The sequence below is a fragment of the Besnoitia besnoiti genome, chromosome V (genome assembly GCF_002563875.1).
Source record: "Besnoitia besnoiti strain Bb-Ger1 chromosome V, whole genome shotgun sequence".
NCBI lineage: Eukaryota > Apicomplexa > Conoidasida > Eucoccidiorida > Sarcocystidae > Besnoitia > Besnoitia besnoiti.
This window is the reverse complement of record NC_042360.1, coordinates 2,957,088-2,975,294: the sequence shown is the minus strand read 5'-3', so window position 1 is coordinate 2,975,294 and position 18,207 is coordinate 2,957,088. Positions and strand designations below refer to the sequence as shown.

Genomic DNA, 18,207 nt, shown 5'->3' with positions numbered 1-18,207 from the left:
CCAGTTGCTCGCGCCGGCCGTGTCTCGCGGGCTGGAGTTGTCTCACAAAACTACCAGACAGCGTGCACTCTAGCCGAGCTGTTTGGTGCGTGTGCGTCTCGCCGCGGAACCGCGTAGGAATTCGAAGCTTTTTGGCTGCGCTCGTCGTGTCAAACTTGGGGACTGCCAGGGAGGCGGGTTCCCCCTGCTGCGGCTTCGCCTCAGGCGAAGGAGTGTGCGTTGCATGGTCGCTTGCATATATCTTCTTGATATTTTTTTCCGCTGCTGAGAGGAGCGAGGCGTCGGTGGTTTTGGGCTCGCCGTCTCTTCTTGCCTGGCGCAGTGAATGCGGTCGTGAACGGGGTCGCTCATGCTGGCGTTGTCTGTTGGTCGCCGAAGAAACACAAGCGCATTCAGCTGCTTTCAAGAGGACGGCTTCCGATTCACCAACCTGTGGATCTCTTGTCTATGCTGCCGAGGCTGGCTGGCGGGAGGTGCAGCCCGCCAGTGCTGCTAATCGAGACAGGACCGGCTCTCGAGAGTCGTGTGCGGCGGAAGTCTAGACGGCGCGAACTCTTGACTCACTCTCCGTTTTTTCTCGGGATGTGTGCTGCGAGGGAATGCTCACTGCACAGCAATTCCAAGCTCTACACGAGCAGGCCTCCTGTTTCGCGCCGCCTGAAGAAGGCGGACGAGGAGCTCATCCCGTACCTTTTTTTAGATCTCCCACCGACGCAGGACAGGGTTGTATTATAAAGGCCCTCCATTTGGCTGCATGGCTGGTTTTCTGTGTTTCCTGGGCGACACTGTTCTGTCATTTGAGGCGAGCAAACTGTGCAAAGGAAGGGGAAGACCGCCGTTTTTCTGCGGTTCATAAAGAGACACTCTCTGTCTGTGCCGGTTGTAGGCCTTCAAGGTCGCCCGAATTCCCCTGGAGTGGCGCGCGCGTCCTGCGGTCCGGCTTCGTGGAAGCTGTCGCTCGAGCTTTTTTTAATCCACGCTGTTCTGAAGTGTTCGCCGACCGCGTTTCTAGTCGAAACGGGGCGTGGGCGGAGATCCTCGAGGCTGGCATGCCCCCGCGGGCTCTGGACAGGGGCGCGAGGACCGATCCTCAAGTCAAACACTCGCATGCATGTCGGCTCCCTGATGTGCCAGCACCCGTTCAGCACGCAGTCGCAAGATAGTCAGGGTCGCGCGCGCCGCTGACAGGCGCAAGTAGCTTCGTGGCAGCAAGGCCTCTGCAGATTCGCTGGTGGGCTCTACGCAGAACGTCGTTTGCTGGCGCCACCATATCTCCCGTAGCAATGTCTTTGTTGCCCTGCCGCCGAGAGGGATGGGAGCCCTGGCAGTCTGGTTTTTCCGGTGAAGTTCATGCGCAAATAAGCCACGCATGCGTCCACACGAAGCGAGAAACAACACATATTATTATTGCATTCGTCGCCGCCCGCAACCACACATGCAGGATACCGATGCAGCCACCAGACCGCGTGCTAGAGGACTGCCGATGAGAGACGGTGCAACAGCCCTTGAGAACTAACTGCCGCACTGCTTGGACTTCTGGCTGGGCGAGCGTCCGAAAAATGCTAGCTATGTCTACGACGCAGTCCTCAAGACGAGGACCAAGCGTTTTTAGAGCTAGTGGTGCACAGAGTTTCTCGCGTTGTTGTTCGGGACCCCCGGCGGAAGGGGCGGTGGGCAGATTTACCCTTCCACGACTATCCGCAAGTCCCAGAGAAACGCAGGGCCTCACCCTGGTACAGGCAGCGCCTCCACAGCTCTGAACAGGCACTCTTAGGGTTTGAAAGCGTGGAAAATACGGAAGAGACACCTAGGTGACCTTCCTTGGCTTGCCGCAGCCCTAGTTGCAGCGTGGATAGACTTGTCTGCGAGTCAACAGAGCTCACATAAAATGTGACGCGGAAACGCAGATGGACAGGGCAATTACAGTGGCGCTCTGTTCTCGTCTCTATGCGTATGAGGTGGTTCATACTATTCTTTTTTCTTCTTGCTCTTAGCCTGCGCAATCCCTCCCGGGAAGTGGCGTCAGAGGCAGATGATGCACAACCCTTGGGCGGTTGTGGCTGAAATTGATTGGCGGGTGGGTGCATCTAGGATGGAGGAGGCGTCTGTCTTCGAAACCTGCACCGCCGAAAAACCGTTTTTCACGAAGTCCTGTTTCTGTGCATCCGTCATTTTTTCCTTGACGTCCTTGTCCTTCGACAAATCGTCGGCGCCAGCGTCTGTTTCCGGTTGATGGCGAACCGACGCATGCGTTTCGCCAGTGTGCAGACGCCGGACACGGTTGCCGCGAGTGAGCTCCTCTGCAACTCGTGCAGCCGGCTGTGCATAAAACTGAACTGAGAGGTCCGCTGTGACGGCAAAAGCTTCACTGGGTCTCCCGCATTGCGAGGAGAAAAGATTCGTCCATGTCTGACTATCTCTGTACGGCGCATGCGCAGGCCATGCCAGCGGGCGACGAGCCTGCAGCTCCATGCTGAGCGGTGCAGGGGCGACATCCGCACTTGCCACAGCAGCATGACTCGGCTTTGTTCAGCGGATAAACAAGCTGTGTGTCGTGGCGGCAGCCGCACGGCGCTTTCGTGCCACTCTCCAGGCAGGATGGTGTACCGGCTAGGGCGCGATGGAGTCGCGACGGCAAACCCTTCCACGCTGGCGCTGCGGCCGTCCGTGACTGAAGGACAGAGCTGCAGAGAGCAGACAGAAGTCAGTCTGTTGACGACTTGCCAGCTTCCCTTTTCTCTCATTTTGCCTCACGTCTTCGAAGGCAGCGGCGCGATTCAAGCCCAACTGTCAAGCGCCTTCAGGACGGATGAGGAAGCGGAGAGACAGAAGGCGCAAGTACCCTGCAAAGGGCGTGCGAGAGGCCGGGGGCGCGCGAGGCTCGGGCGAAAAAGGTCGCCCCTTTGGCGCTGCTTCCTCCTGGCGCGGCTGTGCCTCCTCATGGTAGCTCACGTTGCCGCTGCAGGACACGGCAACGCAGTCTCGTGGTCAGGTGACGGCCCTGCGACTTTTCGCGGCCCTCTCGCTACTCGCCGTCTGTCGCCGCTTCCTCTTCCTGTGGATAGCCGTTGCCGTCTTCCATTCCCTGCGTCTCACGCAGTGCCGCCAGGGGCGCGTGGCGCCCGACACAAACTCCCCACGGCCGCGGCCGGAGTTCAAGTCAGCAAAGCCTTGCGGGAAGGGCGCTTGTCGCTGTGTGATGTCGGGAAGTCGGGGGAGCTGGGATCGTGGAGTCCTAGGGAGGGGATCGCTGTTCCACTTCAGACTGAATCTTCGAAATCCCGAGAGAGGCGAGCACGCGACGATCGAGGCGCGCCGGTCCCCTTCGCCGGCCGGTGCGTCCTCAGCCGTCCGTCCTCGTTTCTTTTGTGGGCGTTTTTGGGCTTTAGAGGCCCTCGAGGAGGTTCAGCGCATTTGTGCGTCTGGGCTTTGCGAAGATGGACAGCGTCGACATCTGCATCGGGTTTCAGAGGACGTCGCGATCCAGCGAAGAGTGCATTCACGGTCTCTGTAGGACACTGCAGACCTGGAACTCTGCCCGCCAACGCGGCGTCCAGGCGACTCACTTGGCAGACAGGCGCCTCCTCACTGTGCAGCTTGGCCGCAGCTCCAGGCAACGCCCAGCACCCACAACCAGTCAGGTCTTACTCCACGAAAGGGCGGGAAGGTCTCACGATGCGATCAGAGAGCAGAAGCGAAAGCCCAGGGCCTGCACGTGGTGCCGCCAAGCGAGGAGCGGACGACGACGAATCGGCCGATGCGGCGGAGGCGGCCGAGTGCGACAGCGACGGCGACGCGTGGTTGGCGGATTCTGATGTCGAGAATTTTGGAGAGCAGACGAATGCAGACGACCCCAGCGGGGACGAAAAGAGAGCCTACCGACGGGTGAGAATCGGGACTGGCGGCGCGAGAGGGCACACCTGATTCGGCGCCAAGGAGCTGCTGCGAGGCAACACCTCCGAATCTCGTGCCTGGCTTGCGCACAAGGCGATAGCCTCTATTTTGTCGTTTCCGTTTTGGTGGCATCCAAAGGCTAGCTGTCGGCCTGGTCGCCGCCCTGCGCGGCAGCTTGCAGTCAGAGCAAGTCTGTTTGTCCGTGGGCCTTGCTGTGCAAGCCGCTTGCCCTACACAGCGACTTGTGGTTGCTATCTTGTCCCCCTAGCAAGGGCGAAAAAGTCTTTGATTCCGTCGCGCGCTTACGTAGAGTTGTAGCATAGGCGCTGGGAGCAACCAGGAGCCGAGACCGCCGTCGTAGCATCAGCTTAGGTCACGCGTTTGAGGTTTTGTGTCTGTGGTCTCAAATGCAGATGAAAGCCAAGAGAGAACAGAAGGCAAAAAAGCAGCTCAGAAAAGAGATTCGCCTTTCCCCGCGGTGAGCCAGGAACGAGCGATTACGACGCCGCCTCCACATCACGTGTTCAGCTGGCAAACCCTGGGACCCAGCGAGGCTCCCCTGTGGGCATGCGTAGCTCTAGGGATTTGACAATACAAAGCAGAAACATAGTCACACACGTGACTGCTTTGTCAGCCACGAAAAGTCCTACATCGCTTCGCACTGCCGCAGCAAGCATATGCCCTTCCCATGCTTACGTACGGCAGTACGCGATGCCGCATTCAGCATTGATATAGATGAGCGGACCCCCTCCGCATCACGTCGGAACACCGGAAGAGCTCTCCAACATTCACGGTTTTTTATAGATGCCAGTGGCGCCTGTGGGAGATGTAGAGCGGCGGTGCGGCAGAGTAGAACGAAAACCGAAGGAAGCACAGCAACGAAGCAAAACCCAACAGAGTGTGGGCTCCTGGCAGGCGAAGACCCCTTCGCATTGCGCTAGCCACAACTGGAAATGACTGAAGGAAGGATACACTGACGTAGAATAAGGGTGAAAACGCGGAGGATGAACGACCGGGTGCGACATGCGGACGCGGGCGACGCACATTCTTCTGTTCCTGTTTGACCAGAATAGCTGACCATGATTTGCAGGTCAAGGCCAACCGGGCGCGACAATTCCTTGCAGAAAAGAACCAGGTACGATTCCAAAGCAGAAAAGGCATATCGTAGTCTGGTCTTCTGCAGGAGACATCCCCGCGAGACTACGTAGATCACACGCACCAGGGCGTTGTGGTCCTTTCTGCGGCGGCCGTCCTGAGATACGATCCTCCACAACGTGCTGTGGACATCCATCCGCTATGATATCGCAAGGTCATGTGCTGTGTAGAGATTGAGGATTTCACTCTCCACATAATTTCACTGACTTCACGCTGTGCAGTCATTCGTACCTCATGCGTACTGTTCAGGTTGTCTTCACGATTCAGCTGCGCGGCCGTGAGCGAAGCAATCCGGAGTTATACCGACCGCTTCTAGATCGCATAGCTGTAATGTTGAGCGACATTGCAGCACCCGCAAATGCGGTAAAGCAGCAGCCTAACGCGCTCATTCAGCTATTTCAACCAAGGAAGAAAAAGGGGGCAAGCAACCCTGCAGCACTGCCTCCCGCGGTAACGTGAGACGTGTTCACTGCGGAGAAACCTCCTGTCTACTTTCACTGTGATGCGGGCCTGTGAGAGAGGGATGCGTACCAGAGACGCCCCCTCGTTTACGCTCCAATTCCGCAGAGATGACCGACAACGCACTGGACCGGAAGCGCGTCAAACATGGTGTGCTCCCCCCCCCCAACCCCCATTGCAGCGCTGCCATCCCCCTACGTTGTATAGGCAGCTTGTGTCTCATCCTGTATTTCCTACGTGTGAAAGGGAGCGAATGGTGAATGACGGAACTGTCTGATGGAGTACATATCGGGAAACTTTTCCACGTCCCTCCTGCAAAATTGTAAAGCGGCGATGTGCCGCTCACAGTGTGACTACATAGGGCTGCACAGTGCGGCAGCCAGGGCTTCTTCAAAGGTGCACTGTAAACTGATTTCGAGCCCCGGAGTGCGGACACGATCGCCACATTGACTGTACAACAACACGATGTCTGATGGTGTCAGTGCTGCGGCACCAGTAGGCACAGGTGACGAGCGCCGACACTTCGCTGAACGCGTTAACATAGTTTGCCGACCAAAAATGCCTAAGGCAGACCAAGCTGTACACGAAGCCCGTCCGCCGCAGCCAAAGCTGCCTATTTTCGAGAAGCAGGGAACCTTAGACTCGCCCGCTTGCCGCGATTCGCGCAAGACACCTAGCACCTGGGCGGTAAGTGAAGGAGCCTAGATTCGGAGGCTCACCAGTGCGGCTGTAAGACTATCCGTGCTAGCGGCAACAGGGGTGTGTGAAATTCGTGGGAGTACACATCAGCTTTGCTGTTGCCGGCAGCGATCGCTGTCACGAGGCGAAGCGTCACCCCGGTGACCATGATGGCGCAAACCGTGCGATGCGTCGCTCAAACCATCTCCTCTTCCTGCCCTCCATAAGCACAGACCGAGCACGATCAGCTTGATTCAGGCACTCTGTCCAAGTTCGGGAGCCACTGTACTACTGTAGGTAGGCATTGAATTCGGAAGCTATGGGTGAGTAGGAATCAGTTCCAGTGGCGACTCGTCAACTGATGCGATCGCCAAGAAAGGCGACACGAGCAGGCTCCGGCCCTCTCGCAACGAGGTCATATCAGCGCAGCTATGGGTCCGTTGGAAGCGCATGGATTCTTGTGTCTTACGCGTTCTGTGCGTGGATGACCCCATGTGAGCCGGTCGGCACACGGGGTAAGACAGCCGACAACAGTCGCGGCTCACTTGGCATACCAAGTCCGCGTGCGATAGGCTGACGGTTAACTCGCTAGCTGAAGAAGGCTTAGAACTTGTGCGAAGCCGGCTTCGTTGACATCCGAACCCGCCAACTAGCGGCGTTCATGGGCTATGCAGTCATACGGGAATCCCCGTTGTTCTCTCGAGTCACCTCGCGGTCTCCTAAACGGCTGGGCGGGTTCCTCCTAAAACGAGCACCAGCCGCTCATGCCAAGCTGTGGATCTAGACGCTTTTCGTCCTAGCAAGAAACGAGCGTACAGTTCATGTTATTTGCGGGAGCGACCGTTTTCGTTCTGTTCACAACTATCACTAACGCCGCACGAACCTCGCGCCTACGGCTGTAGCCTCATCTACCAGCCGCTGGATTCTGTTCCCGGAGCGAACTTGGTCGCCTCAGCAGTAGAGCGCCATTTGTGCATTCCGCAGCAGAAACGACTCACGCACGATCTCCTGCAAACGGGGCAGATAGCGACGGGTTTTAGTTAGGCAACGGGGATATCCGGACGCTGGGCCTCGATCCCCCAGCGACTGCGGCAGTTGTTTTTGGCAGTGGGTGCGCTTCACACTTGACACTTGGTCTTTTCTTCTGCAAGTCCCCAGAAAAGCCTCGCCAGTGCGAGCGAGAGATGACCCTTTTATGAATGAGCTAGACGCGGGACGGCGATCGGGGTGCAGAAGGTGCGACCCTCTCGCGACAGACGAGCGAAGCGCACTCTTCTTGCGAGTGACCAGCGTCACCCGCGCGGGGAAGGGGGAATTACCCCCGGTGTTTCTCGACGCCCGCCGACGGCGTGTTTCTCCGAATCTTCAGTTCGGCGTTGCCTCGGCGCGAACCGCCAGCGAGGTCCTGCATGGAAAGCCTCGGAAAGTTACAGGGAACCCTCCGCCGCGTTACATCCGAGGCCGCGGTTCAGCGACCTTGAGGAAACCCAGGCGCGCGGCAAGTCTCCTCGAGGGGAACCTGCTCGAGGGCGGCGACATGCGCGCGCCCCGGCGAAGGCACTCGACCCCGATGGCGCCTAGCCACGCGGGGTCCGAAGCACATCTCTCTGCGCCCCTGTCCCACGTTTCGTCAGGAGACTCTGCGGGCGCGATCCAGCTGCAGTGCTGCGCCCGACTTCGCTCCCTCACCTTCCCTGTTCCTTAGGGTGCTCGAGCGTCGAGCCCACTTAGTTGACCCGTTCGCGTGAAGAGCGACGACCGGAGGGCCTTAGGGGTCCCGCTACAGCGCTTTACTCTGTTTGCCGATACGCTTTGACAGGGTCTTTTTTTCTTCCTTACACAACCCCTTTGCTCCAGGACGCAGAAACTCAGGGCGTCGTTGCGTGCTAGTGCTGCGGTGGGTCCGTACGCCCCTTCGCCTGCTCAAGGCGCGGATTAAACCCATTGCAGCGCCAAAAGAAAGAAGTGTCCATCCACCACTGTGTAGTACGATGTTCCTGCATGTGCAATTGGCTTGCTGCACTCGTTGGTGAAGCGAGGTTTTTTGCAGAGAAAGAGTTCCCGAGTCCCGGCGAGGTGCTCTGCTGCTGCTGCTGCTGATGGCGTTCTGCTGTGCCCTCTCTAGCACGGTCCAGTAAAAGGGACGGAATCCAGCGGTGTCGGGAGTGCCACTAGCGTGACTCGGACGTCTGCATTATAATTTTCGCTTTCTGGCCTGTATTGAACTGCCTAGTGATGTAACACTCTCGATTCCATCTGTTCTACTGGTTTCGCGACCCTCAACACGTTGCGCTTGTGGGCTTGTGACCTCGATGTGGCGCACAAGCTGCCACACAATTCTTCCGCAGCGCAGATTCCACAGGAGTTTTTCCTTGGCGACTGGACAACAATTATGTCATAGGAAGGCACCTTCTTCTTTTCCGGCCTTTCTATAGCGCCACTATCGCAGAAAGACAAAATCAGATCGAACAGGCGCCGAAGTGTCCCCGGAGCGTTGAGGCGCCGCGGAAGTTTCAGTTGATGCCGTCACCTAAAGGTTGCGGATAGGGCGATTCCACAGCGCGAATTTTCAGCACCATTCCCGTCTGCCGGCGTGGTTGATTTTTGACGAAATTTTTATTTGCAGGCTAGTTGCATGTGCTTTCATGCAATTAAATTCTATCGTTTGTTTGCTTTGCCGCCAATAATTCGATTTCATCGTACTTCTCCCACTGTCCCTGGGTCTCGTGGAGAGGACAATTGATAGTGTGACATGTCTCTCCCAGCGATTTTCTCCATTCCTCCGCAGCGACATTCATCCATTAGGCCTCTTCTTGGTGAATCTGAAATCCGTTTTCTTTCGCTTCGACCCACTTGTCGAGGACCGCGAAATTAAGGCTTGTGTGCAATGCGGCATCGGCGAAGTCAAGCTCTGTGAGCTCCGGTGTTTGTGTGTCTGTTCACGGAGGACCTCAACACAGGTGGGTCAACCTGCTTTGTTCACGCTCCCTCTGACTACGTCAGCAACTCTTCAAGCGGATTTTTCAGGAGGTCTTTTGTTTATACCCGCTGTTTTCCAAATCTCTCAATTCCCGTCTTCCTTCCAGGCTTGCCGCTGTGCCGTCCCTCAGCCTGTTTGTTGTCATTCATAAACTGCCAGAAGAAAGAGACTATGGCATGAGGAACGCTGCGGGCTTTCCTAGGCAGTGATTATGCAACGATGAACAGTCAGATTTAGGCAAACCGTGCGAAGGACACAGTGTGACAGTCGTGGTGGGGAAGACGCTCCTTTTCCCTCACCAGAACACGGCTGCAATTTTTTCCGCGCGGAACGCGCTTCGCTGCGGTTTCGATTCGCTAAGAAAGGTTGCGCCCGCTATATTTCCTCGTTTGGTCGCTCCAATTTCTTGCAGTATCTCTCTCGTTTTGTGAAGTCCTTCTCAAGACTGCCCGTTGTTCGGTGCCTTCACTCGATTGGGTGCAGGACTTCGACCCTGTGTCGTTGTAAATACACTCTGTGCAGCTGAGCAGACACCCCAAGATCTTCGATTTCCTCATCGGTCTTCCCGTTTTAGATTTTAAGCCGGACCGTAGCCCTCGGGCGTTGTCCGTGGGCTTCGACTCACACTGTGTCCCTAACGCTTTCCCAAAGTGAAGGTTTCACTTGTCAGTACGGTATATTTTGTCAAACGACTTTGGTTATTCTTCCCGTCCCTTCGTCTCGACAGTGACAACGCGAGCTTCTTTCCAGACTGCGCAAGCCGAGTAGCCGCCTCGTCGGTTCTGCTTCGTTTGACTTCCGGTCCGCGCCCGCGGGGGGCCGACTGGAGGCCTCACGCGCCCTTCGTCCTAGCCGCCGCTGCACGGTCTGGGATGGCGCGCGCCGTTGACCGCACAGCGACGTTTCCTCTTCGTTCTTGGCTTTGGCGCTGCGCGGCGTGACAGCCCGCTGGAAGGAAAGAAGTCGAAAAGGAGCAGACGAAGCGCGAGCGCGACGTTACTGTGCGGTAGCGAAGGAAGGTGGCTGGCAGCTGAGCGCTTCAGTTCGGCATGGCCCCTCCCTGAGTCAATCGATACGGCGGGTCTGCTCTCTGCCTCTACTTCGGTGGTGCCCCCCCTGCCCTTTTCCCTGTCAAGTTCCTCGGCCCCCCGGTGCACTCGAGCGTCCCGGAGGGGTGCGTGGGTCTCCCGCGGCGTACGGCTGCGATGCGCTGACTTGTGTGCGATGGAGAGTGCCGCAGAGCTTCGCCTGAGTGCGCAGTCGACGCTTCCAGAGTCTCTCGATCCGCAGAATTGCAAACGGCGGCGACTCCTCGCTTTGTCGAGGAACGTAGACCATGAAACGTGCCGCGGCGTAGAGTCAGGCGATTCACAGTCCGATAAAGATCGTTCGCCCTGCGTCTCGAGCAGCCTTTTTGCGCAGGACCTCCCTCACGCCTCCAGCGCCTCTGAGGACGCCAGAGGCCTCGTCGTGAACCCCCCACTGTCAGTGCAAGTCTTGGAAACCCCTGCGGCGGAGGACATAGCGTCTACAGATGTGGCGAGTACCTCTGCAGGGAGGGAACCAGCAGAGCCGCCTCAACCGAAGGAGAAGCGCAGAGCCTCCACCGACAATGATGCGTCAAGCATCATGGCGAACTCCAGAAGCAGCGAGTTGTTAATCCCCACAGGCGCCGTTGACGACGAGATCATGTCAACGTCTGCGCCTCACAGTCCGGCGCGCGATGGGCACAACCTCCTCGGCTCGGAGAGCGATGCGCTGCCATCACCAGACGACTTGTCACTCTCAGAGCCAGAGGAGGACGACGCGTCGCCGCCGCGAAGCACGCCGAATCTGCCGCTTCCCAAGGCTACAGAGCGTCCTGTCCTCGAAGGTGTCGCGGCACTCTCGCAGCAAAGTCTCCGCCTGGCGACGCTCTCCTCTCTCGGTGCATCTGCCTCTCCAAGCAAGGCCCTGACCCGGTCCTCGCGCCCGGTGTCACCCTCGACGCTGCGCGGCGTCGCCGGAGGGGACTCTTTTGGCGGAAGTGAGGCGCCTGGCGCCAGCGAGGGAGCAGGAGTGTTGCGAAGGGATCTCGGCGTCGCTCGCTGTGCACTCAGGGACGCGGCAGACAGCCAGGAGGGGGTCATGGGCGAGCAGGCCGCGGTTGAGAGCAGCGCCGTGGAGGAGGAAGAGGAGAGCGGCGCGGATGCGTCCATCGTAAGAAAGGACGAGAAGGAATCCAGTGAAGAGGGGAAACTCCAGGCAGACTATGACTCCCTGGCTGCGCTGATTCAAGACGCGCTGGGAGGCGACAGCTGCGGCGCCAGTGCGCGGGCGCCGCAGTCGAAGCGAAGACGGAACGCTCACTACCCCGGAGAGCTCAGCGCTGCGCGGTCGCACTCTTCTGCGGGCTCTCGCGCCGCGGCGCAGTCTGCCTGCGCCTCCTCCGAGCAGGGGCGCGCGGGGGGGCGGGGCGGAGGAGAGGACTTCCTCTCTGGGACGCCGGGCGAGCTCGGCGACGCGGCGCGCGAAGAGTCCAGCCGGCCGGCGTCGTCGCTCAGATTGCATTACGATCCCCGGAACGGCGGCGTCTACGACGAGGAGGACGCGGAGAGCGCGCAAGCGTCCCTGTCTTTTCTCCTCGGTCAGCACGGCACAGCGGACGCGCTGTCTTCGGCTCTGGCCTCTTCGTGGGACCATGTCTCTGCGTCGCAGGGGGGCGACACTTCTACCTCCGACGTGCCTTGCAGTGCCTATACTCCTGGGCAGCACGGACGCCCGAGCCAGAGTCGGGATCCAGTGAAGGAGCGGATGCGGCGTTTGGCGAAGGATCGCGAGACGCTAAAACTCTCTTCGCAGATTGCGTCACGGTTCAAAAGTTGTCGCACCGAAGACGTCATGCGCCTCTTACGCCGCTACCTCGCGGCGAGCACTCGCCAAGTGCGCGACCCAGAGACTCTGGAGCGCGTCGTCGCGGCGTGCTGCTACATCTCGTCTCGGCAGGCGATGGATGGTTTGTCACTGTCTGACATCTGCCACGAGCTGGACGCCGGCGCGGGTCAGGATGCTGGCGCGTCTTCGCGCGACTCGAGCGGCCTCTTTCTGAAGGAGGCCGCAGAAGACGCAGTCAAGAGCGAGGTGAGCGGCGCGTCGGGCGGCGCCTCCTCGATGTCCATGCGCTGCAAGTGCCTGGGCAGGTGGGTAGTGCGGATCTGCAGGAAGCTCCAGTTGAACGCGCTGCCTGCGAAGGAAGACGACCCCGAAGACCGCGCCAATCGCGTCCTCGCGCGCGTCAAGCAGCTGCTCGTCGCGAAGATGGAGGAAGACGAGCAGCGGCGGCCGCAGCTTGTGGATGCGCTCTTGCGCGCCGCGACCCAGGCGACTGAGAAGAAGCTGCCGCTCAGCAACGATGCTCCCCTCGAGGCCTTCGGCTCCGTCTCCTCCGCGTCCTTCTCTTCCTGCGCCTCCTCCTCCGCTTCCATCGACTTTCTGCTTGGCGATCACGCGACGACCACAGGCGACAGGTGGAAGGAGGGCGACGACAGAGAGGCCCTCGAGGCTGAGAGATCCGCGCGGAGGGAAGAGCGAGCCCACGGCCGCGAGGCTCGCGCGTCTGCGGGTGCGGAGGAACTCCACGTGACGCCTAGCGGAGAGGACGCTCCGCGTCGTCGTCGCTCGACGTCCTTCTCGGCCTCCACCCAGCAGACTTCTGCGTCAGCGCCCGCTGAGAGCCGCGAGCAGCAGGCACTGAATGACATCGAGGAGCTGCTCAAGGGCGTCGGCGTAACGGGCGCGCTCGAGAGTTTCGGCTCTGCGTCCTTCTCCGCCACTGGCGACTTCGACACGTCTTCTTCGTGTGCGTCGGGAGATACCGCGTCTTCCCCCGCCTCGCAGAACAAGGCCTCGACAGCGGGCGGCGCGAAGGCCGGCGAAAAGGGGTCGCGGGGGGACCAGGAAGGCCGCGACGGTGCCTTGCCTGCCAAGGCGCGCCACGACGACGCGATGGACGCTGCTGGTGAAGGCAACGAGAATGCAGCTACCTCACAAGCCGAGAAAATGAACTCTCTCCCCGCGCTCTTGACGCAGGACGTCGCGCCTTCCCTGTTTAACCCCGTGCCCGAGGGCCTCGCGTCCGCGTCCCGTGGTGAAGACGACGCGCTCGACTTTGAAGCGCTTTTTCAGGGCTCTGCGGACCTCGCTGCGGCCTCGCCGTTCTCTCCTGTCCTCACGTCGCTACTCTCCTCTTCGCTGCCGTCGGCCGACAGCCTGTCGAACTCCCGCGAGCTGCAACCGAGTGCGCGTCTTCAACTCCAGCGCTTCACGTGGCTGCAGAAGATGCGCACGGAGGCACTCGAGAAGCTGAAGAAGGAGAAAGACGCCGTCTTTCGGGGCCTCGTCCTGCTTCAGCGGGTCCTGAAGCTCTTCTACGACTCCAAGGGCGCCGAGGAAAATGACGCCAAAGACGACTCTGCAGAAAAACGCGATGGAAAGAAGAAAGCGCGAGGCTGGACTGAAGAGGATCCTCTCGACAGCCAGTGGGTGAGACGCAGACCCTAAAAACATGCTGTGCTCCAGCGCCGTTTTCCGCCTTGCTATGCCGCCGCACTCGGGTCGGTTGTCTGATCTGCGACGCGTCCTTTGTGCGAGCGGGGCGGCCTCTGTCTCTTGCCTGGGACTCGCGTTTGGGCATGCCCTCTTTGTGTGGTGGCGTGAAGGAGCCTGGGTGTATGTGTCTTTTTTTTCTGCAGCGTGCACGCGGTCGATGTGATTCGGTCTCCCTCGCTTCGCTCATCATCATCGTCTTCAAATGGATGCAGGTGCGTTACCGCGAATCCTAACGCCGGAGGCCGTTTTCTGCAGTCATGAATGACCTTCACGATTATTTAGTACACATCTCATGTCTGTGCATCTTTTATGTGAATAAACGCTTCTCCAAGTTATCGTTCACATCTAGATATATATATATATATATATATATATATATATATATATATATATATATATATATATATATATATATACATATACAGATACCTGTGTATGCATATATATATGCGATAGTGCAGGTATGCGAAGGAGCACTCCCACTTGGGATTCCGAGTGTGGCATCTGTTCTTTGAATAGTCTCATTTTCTCGCCTTTTTTTCTGTGCGGCTTCAGATCCCGGTATCGCAGCGCATCGTCTTAGAGGCTCTGCACGTCGACCGCAAGAGCGTCTACAAGCGCCGCATGGAGCAGACACAGATTCTAAGCACGCTCTTTGGGTAAGCGGCAGGGCTCAATCTCGAGATTGCTCGTATTCTCGCCTCCCTGTTGTGCAGCTATGTATGCATTCAGACATACCCTGACGCTGCAGCGGTGTGTCATTGGCTAGCTTTGCATCTGGATGTTAGAGGCAGTTGTGGGGCGGGCTGGCGCGATTGACAGGACGCTGAGAGGTTTAAAGTGCCAGTTTGCGAGTTCGGTAGATACTCTTTGAAGAGTATGTGAAGGGCTCGGATCCCTTCTTTCCTGTATAAGTACCGATTCAGGAGTTATAATTCGTGTCTGAGTGAGGTCGTCTGCTTGTTGGTCCCAGTTTTGCGAGATACGTGAAATCAAACCCTTGACTAGCCGTCGATTCCTGCCAGAGTCTTTCGTGGCGGATCTGCCTTTTCCAGCGATGCGTGAGGCGGGGGGCAAGGCTCCATCTTCTCTCTGCGTTTCCCCGTCTCGCGGTGCCTGTGCAGACGTCTTCGCGGCCTGATGAGCGAGAAGAAGCAGGGTGTGGGGTTGCAGGAGTCTTCGGCGGCGTCTGCCACGGGGCAGCTCGCTTCGTCGCTGCCTCCTCATCTCTCGGCGCTTCTGCAGCAGGTCGTGGAGAATCCAGCGACCATGCAGCGTCTCCTCGCCCTGACTGAGGAAGACGAGGACGCCGAGGCGCTCATTTCGCTCTCCCAGGCTCACGCCGCCTCCCACTCCCACCCCCAGGCCGAAGCCGGCAACCCCGCCGTGCCTGCTGCGCTCCAGGGCGCCTCCTCGCCGGCGCGCGCGTCTCTTTTGACCCCCGAGGAGGGCACTGCGGCGAGCGCGACGGCGCGGCCTCTCTCGGGCTGTGAGCGGACTGCGGTTCCCGCTGAGACGGCAGCTGCCGCGCGCCCCTCGCCGCTGGAGCTCGGGGAAGATCGCGCCTCTTCGCCATTCCTTGCGGCGTTCCTTGCGCAGATGGCCATTGGGGCGGGCGACCGCGAGGCGGGTCCGGTGTCGGAGGAGCGTCGCGCGTCCGCGGGGAGCCTCAGGGAGCCGCCGCAGGCCGCCGCTGCGCCTTGCAGCCGCAAGCGCCGGCGAGGCAGCGCCGGCGCGCCTTCGCGGCTCGCAGGGCCGGTGGAGGAAGGGGAGTGCGCCGCAGGGGCCTTTGGCAGCGAGGAGTTGAGGCCTCGCGCAGGCGCGACGGGCGCTTCGCCCGCGGTGCTTGCCGTCGCGGCGGACTCGCTGCCGTACCGCGCGGAGGTCGCGGGCCTTCGCGGCTCCTTCTCGCAGGCGAGTGCGAGGCGCAGACTGAGTCTAGTGGACGCGGCGGCGCTCGCGCTGGCGAGCGAGGCCGGCGAGCGGGAAGGTCGCGCCTCGACGCTGGGCGCCGAGGAGGAGGGCGAGAGAGGGGGCGCCTTTTCGCGGGGGAAGGCCGGCGGCGTGGATCCGCGGCTGGCGCTCGCGTCGGTGTTTTCTCTCGGGAACAAAGAAGGTCTCAGCCGCGCGGCGGACGGGCTCCCGGACGCCGCAGGCAAGAGCGAGGCGCACACTGGGCGCCGGCTGCTGGAGCTGGGGAATATCGATGCGCCGGCGTCCTTCGCGCTCGGCTTCACTCTCGCGGAGGCGCTCCTCCGCCGGGGCCTTTCCTTCTCGCCGTCGCATCTGCAGGAGACCGTCGAGGAGGCTTCCAAGGCGGCGGCCTTCGCGGCGGCGGCCGCGCCTCGCCGCCGTGTTTCTGAGGGCAGCGAGGAGAAGGTCTCATTCTCGCCTGACTACACGCCCCTGCGGCTGCCGACTATCGAGGGCAATCTGGGCGGTGCGGGAGGAGGAAGGTCGCAGGCGTGCTGCAGGAAATCTGGGGGAGCGGCCTCAGCGTCCCCCTTGCCATCGCCGCAGGTTTTCAGAGAAGGCCGCGAACGCGAAGAGCGAGCCGCCCAGGGGGGCGGCGGCGCGGGGCCGGAGCACCTTTTCCTCGATAGCCGCGCCACGCGCGACATCATCGCGAGCTTCTTGGCTGGCGCTCGCGGCGATGCGCTCTGCGGGCCTGAGGGCACGGGGGCGTCTCTCGCGGGCGCGCGCGGAGGCGCCGACGACGACGTCCGCGCAGGCCTCTGGCGAGGCGAGAGCCGGTCGTCGTGCGGCGGGTCGCCCTCGGCGTTCCCCGCGGCCTACTCGCCGACCGCACACCTGAGCCTCGACACGCCTGTGAATCGTCACCCTAGCTCGTTCCTCTCCGCATCGCGCCGCAAGTCCTCGCGGTGCCCAGCACTGCCGCACTCCTCCGCGACCTCGCTGTATCGCTCGCGGGGCGCGGAGACCCCGTACGGGAAGGCCAGCACGTCGCCCTCGTCGCTCTTCGCCGCAGCGGCGAGCATGGCGGGCGTCTTGCCTTCGTCGCTCTCCTCGTCGTCGCTCTCCTCCGTTCAGTCTTCGCCGTGCCTCCCGGCCTCGCTGTCGCCTGCGTCTCTGGACAGGCAGCACTGTGAGGGCGGCTATGCCTCCTCGGGGTCGGCGCAGGGTCTCGGGCCCGGCGCGGGGCCCGGCGGGGTCCCGGCCCGCGAGGGGGAGTGCGATGACGGTCGCGGGGACTTTGCGCCGAACTCGCCCATGTCACAGGCGCTTTCGCTGCTGCGGCCGGCCTCGCTGGGTCTCGCCGCCACCTCCGTGTCCTTCTTCGGCGCGGAAGATCCCTCCGGTGTCTCCTCGTGCGCGTCCCCGCGGTTGTCAGGGGCCATCTCCGCCTCCTTGGCGACTGCCCTCGCGGCGCCCGCGTCGGCGGCCGGAGCGGCGCGGCCTCCGCAGGGGGCGCCGCACGCGGTGGATTCGTCGTCGATCGCAATGGCGACGGTCGCGCACTTGAAGGCGGCGGAGAAGGCGCTGCTTGACTCGGTGCCGGACTCTGCGCGCGTAGTCTCGCTGCAGTTTGAGCGCACGCAGCAGCGTTGGGTGTGCAAATGGCAGCGACACAGGCCCGCGGGCGCGCCGGCGAACCGCAAGGAGCCCTGGCACCGCCGCTGCTTCTCGGTGATCAAGTACGGCTACGAGGGCGCCCACGCGCTCGCGGCGGCCGTCGCCAAGAAGCTCCGCGACGGGCGCCGCGCGCTCCTGCAGAAGCAGCGACGCATCGAGGAGGCCGAACTCGCCGCCGCGCATCTCGCGGACGGCCTTCCTCGGCACGGTGACGCGCTCGCCCGCGGGGAGCCCGACGAGGAGGAGGAAGGCGCCCTGGTCGCAGAAAACGAGGCGGACCTCGACTCACGGGTGGCGGGCGACGAGGATGCGGCCTCGCTACCGCCCGGGTCGCCCTCGCAGATCAGAGGCGAAGAGGAGGGAGAGCGAGAGGGAACGACTGAGGGGGGTGGCGACCTGTTTGCGGCGGCGGCGAAAGACAAGCGAACCGCGTGGAGAGAGAGAGTCACGCTGGAAAAGATCGCGGTCGAGAGGAGGAAGTGAGACTTGAGAGACAGGAAGGGGCTGGCGGGACGACCGGCGCGCGGGAAGACGCGAGAGCGAGGCAGCGCGGAAGGAGACACGCGCGAGAAAACGAAGCGACCGCGAAGCAGGGCGTGATGAGGCCTTGCCGTGGAGAGACGCTCCCAGGGAACGACGCCACCACCTACATGTGGGACGGACTTGTGAATGGCGGCTGCGTTTCTGGGCGATTTTCGTGTTTGTCAAGATCGATTTTCACCATGTGAGGCAGCGAGGTGATCGGAGGGAGAGATCGCCTTCGCGCGGGTTGCGCGAGAGGCGGCGTGTGGCGAGCCGGGGTACCGGCGCCGAAGAGCGAGTTAACACACGAAAAACAGGTAGTGCACGCCGAAAAAATC

The 18,207-nt window shown here is 60.8% G+C and overlaps 2 protein-coding genes across 2 annotated transcripts; both read left to right on the top strand.

Moving 5' to 3' along the window:
• Nucleotides 1-2,598: 2,598 nt before the first annotated feature.
• Nucleotides 2,599-5,508, top strand: BESB_062470 (uncharacterized protein; the record flags this gene model as incomplete). Its single annotated transcript, XM_029364661.1, has 4 exons — nt 2,599-3,885; nt 4,308-4,372; nt 4,963-5,029; nt 5,299-5,508. 4 exons carry the CDS (start codon nt 2,599-2,601, stop codon nt 5,506-5,508), a joined length of 1,629 nt encoding a protein of 542 aa, XP_029219369.1.
• Nucleotides 5,509-10,390: 4,882 nt separating this feature from the next.
• On the top strand, nt 10,391-17,830 carry BESB_062460 (AP2 domain transcription factor AP2X-3; the record flags this gene model as incomplete). The annotated part of the gene is made up of 4 exons (XM_029364660.1): nt 10,391-13,687; nt 13,897-13,965; nt 14,309-14,412; nt 14,878-17,830. The coding sequence occupies 4 exons, from the start codon at nt 10,391-10,393 to the stop codon at nt 17,828-17,830; spliced, it is 6,423 nt and encodes a 2,140-aa protein (XP_029219368.1).
• Nucleotides 17,831-18,207: the final 377 nt, after the last annotated feature.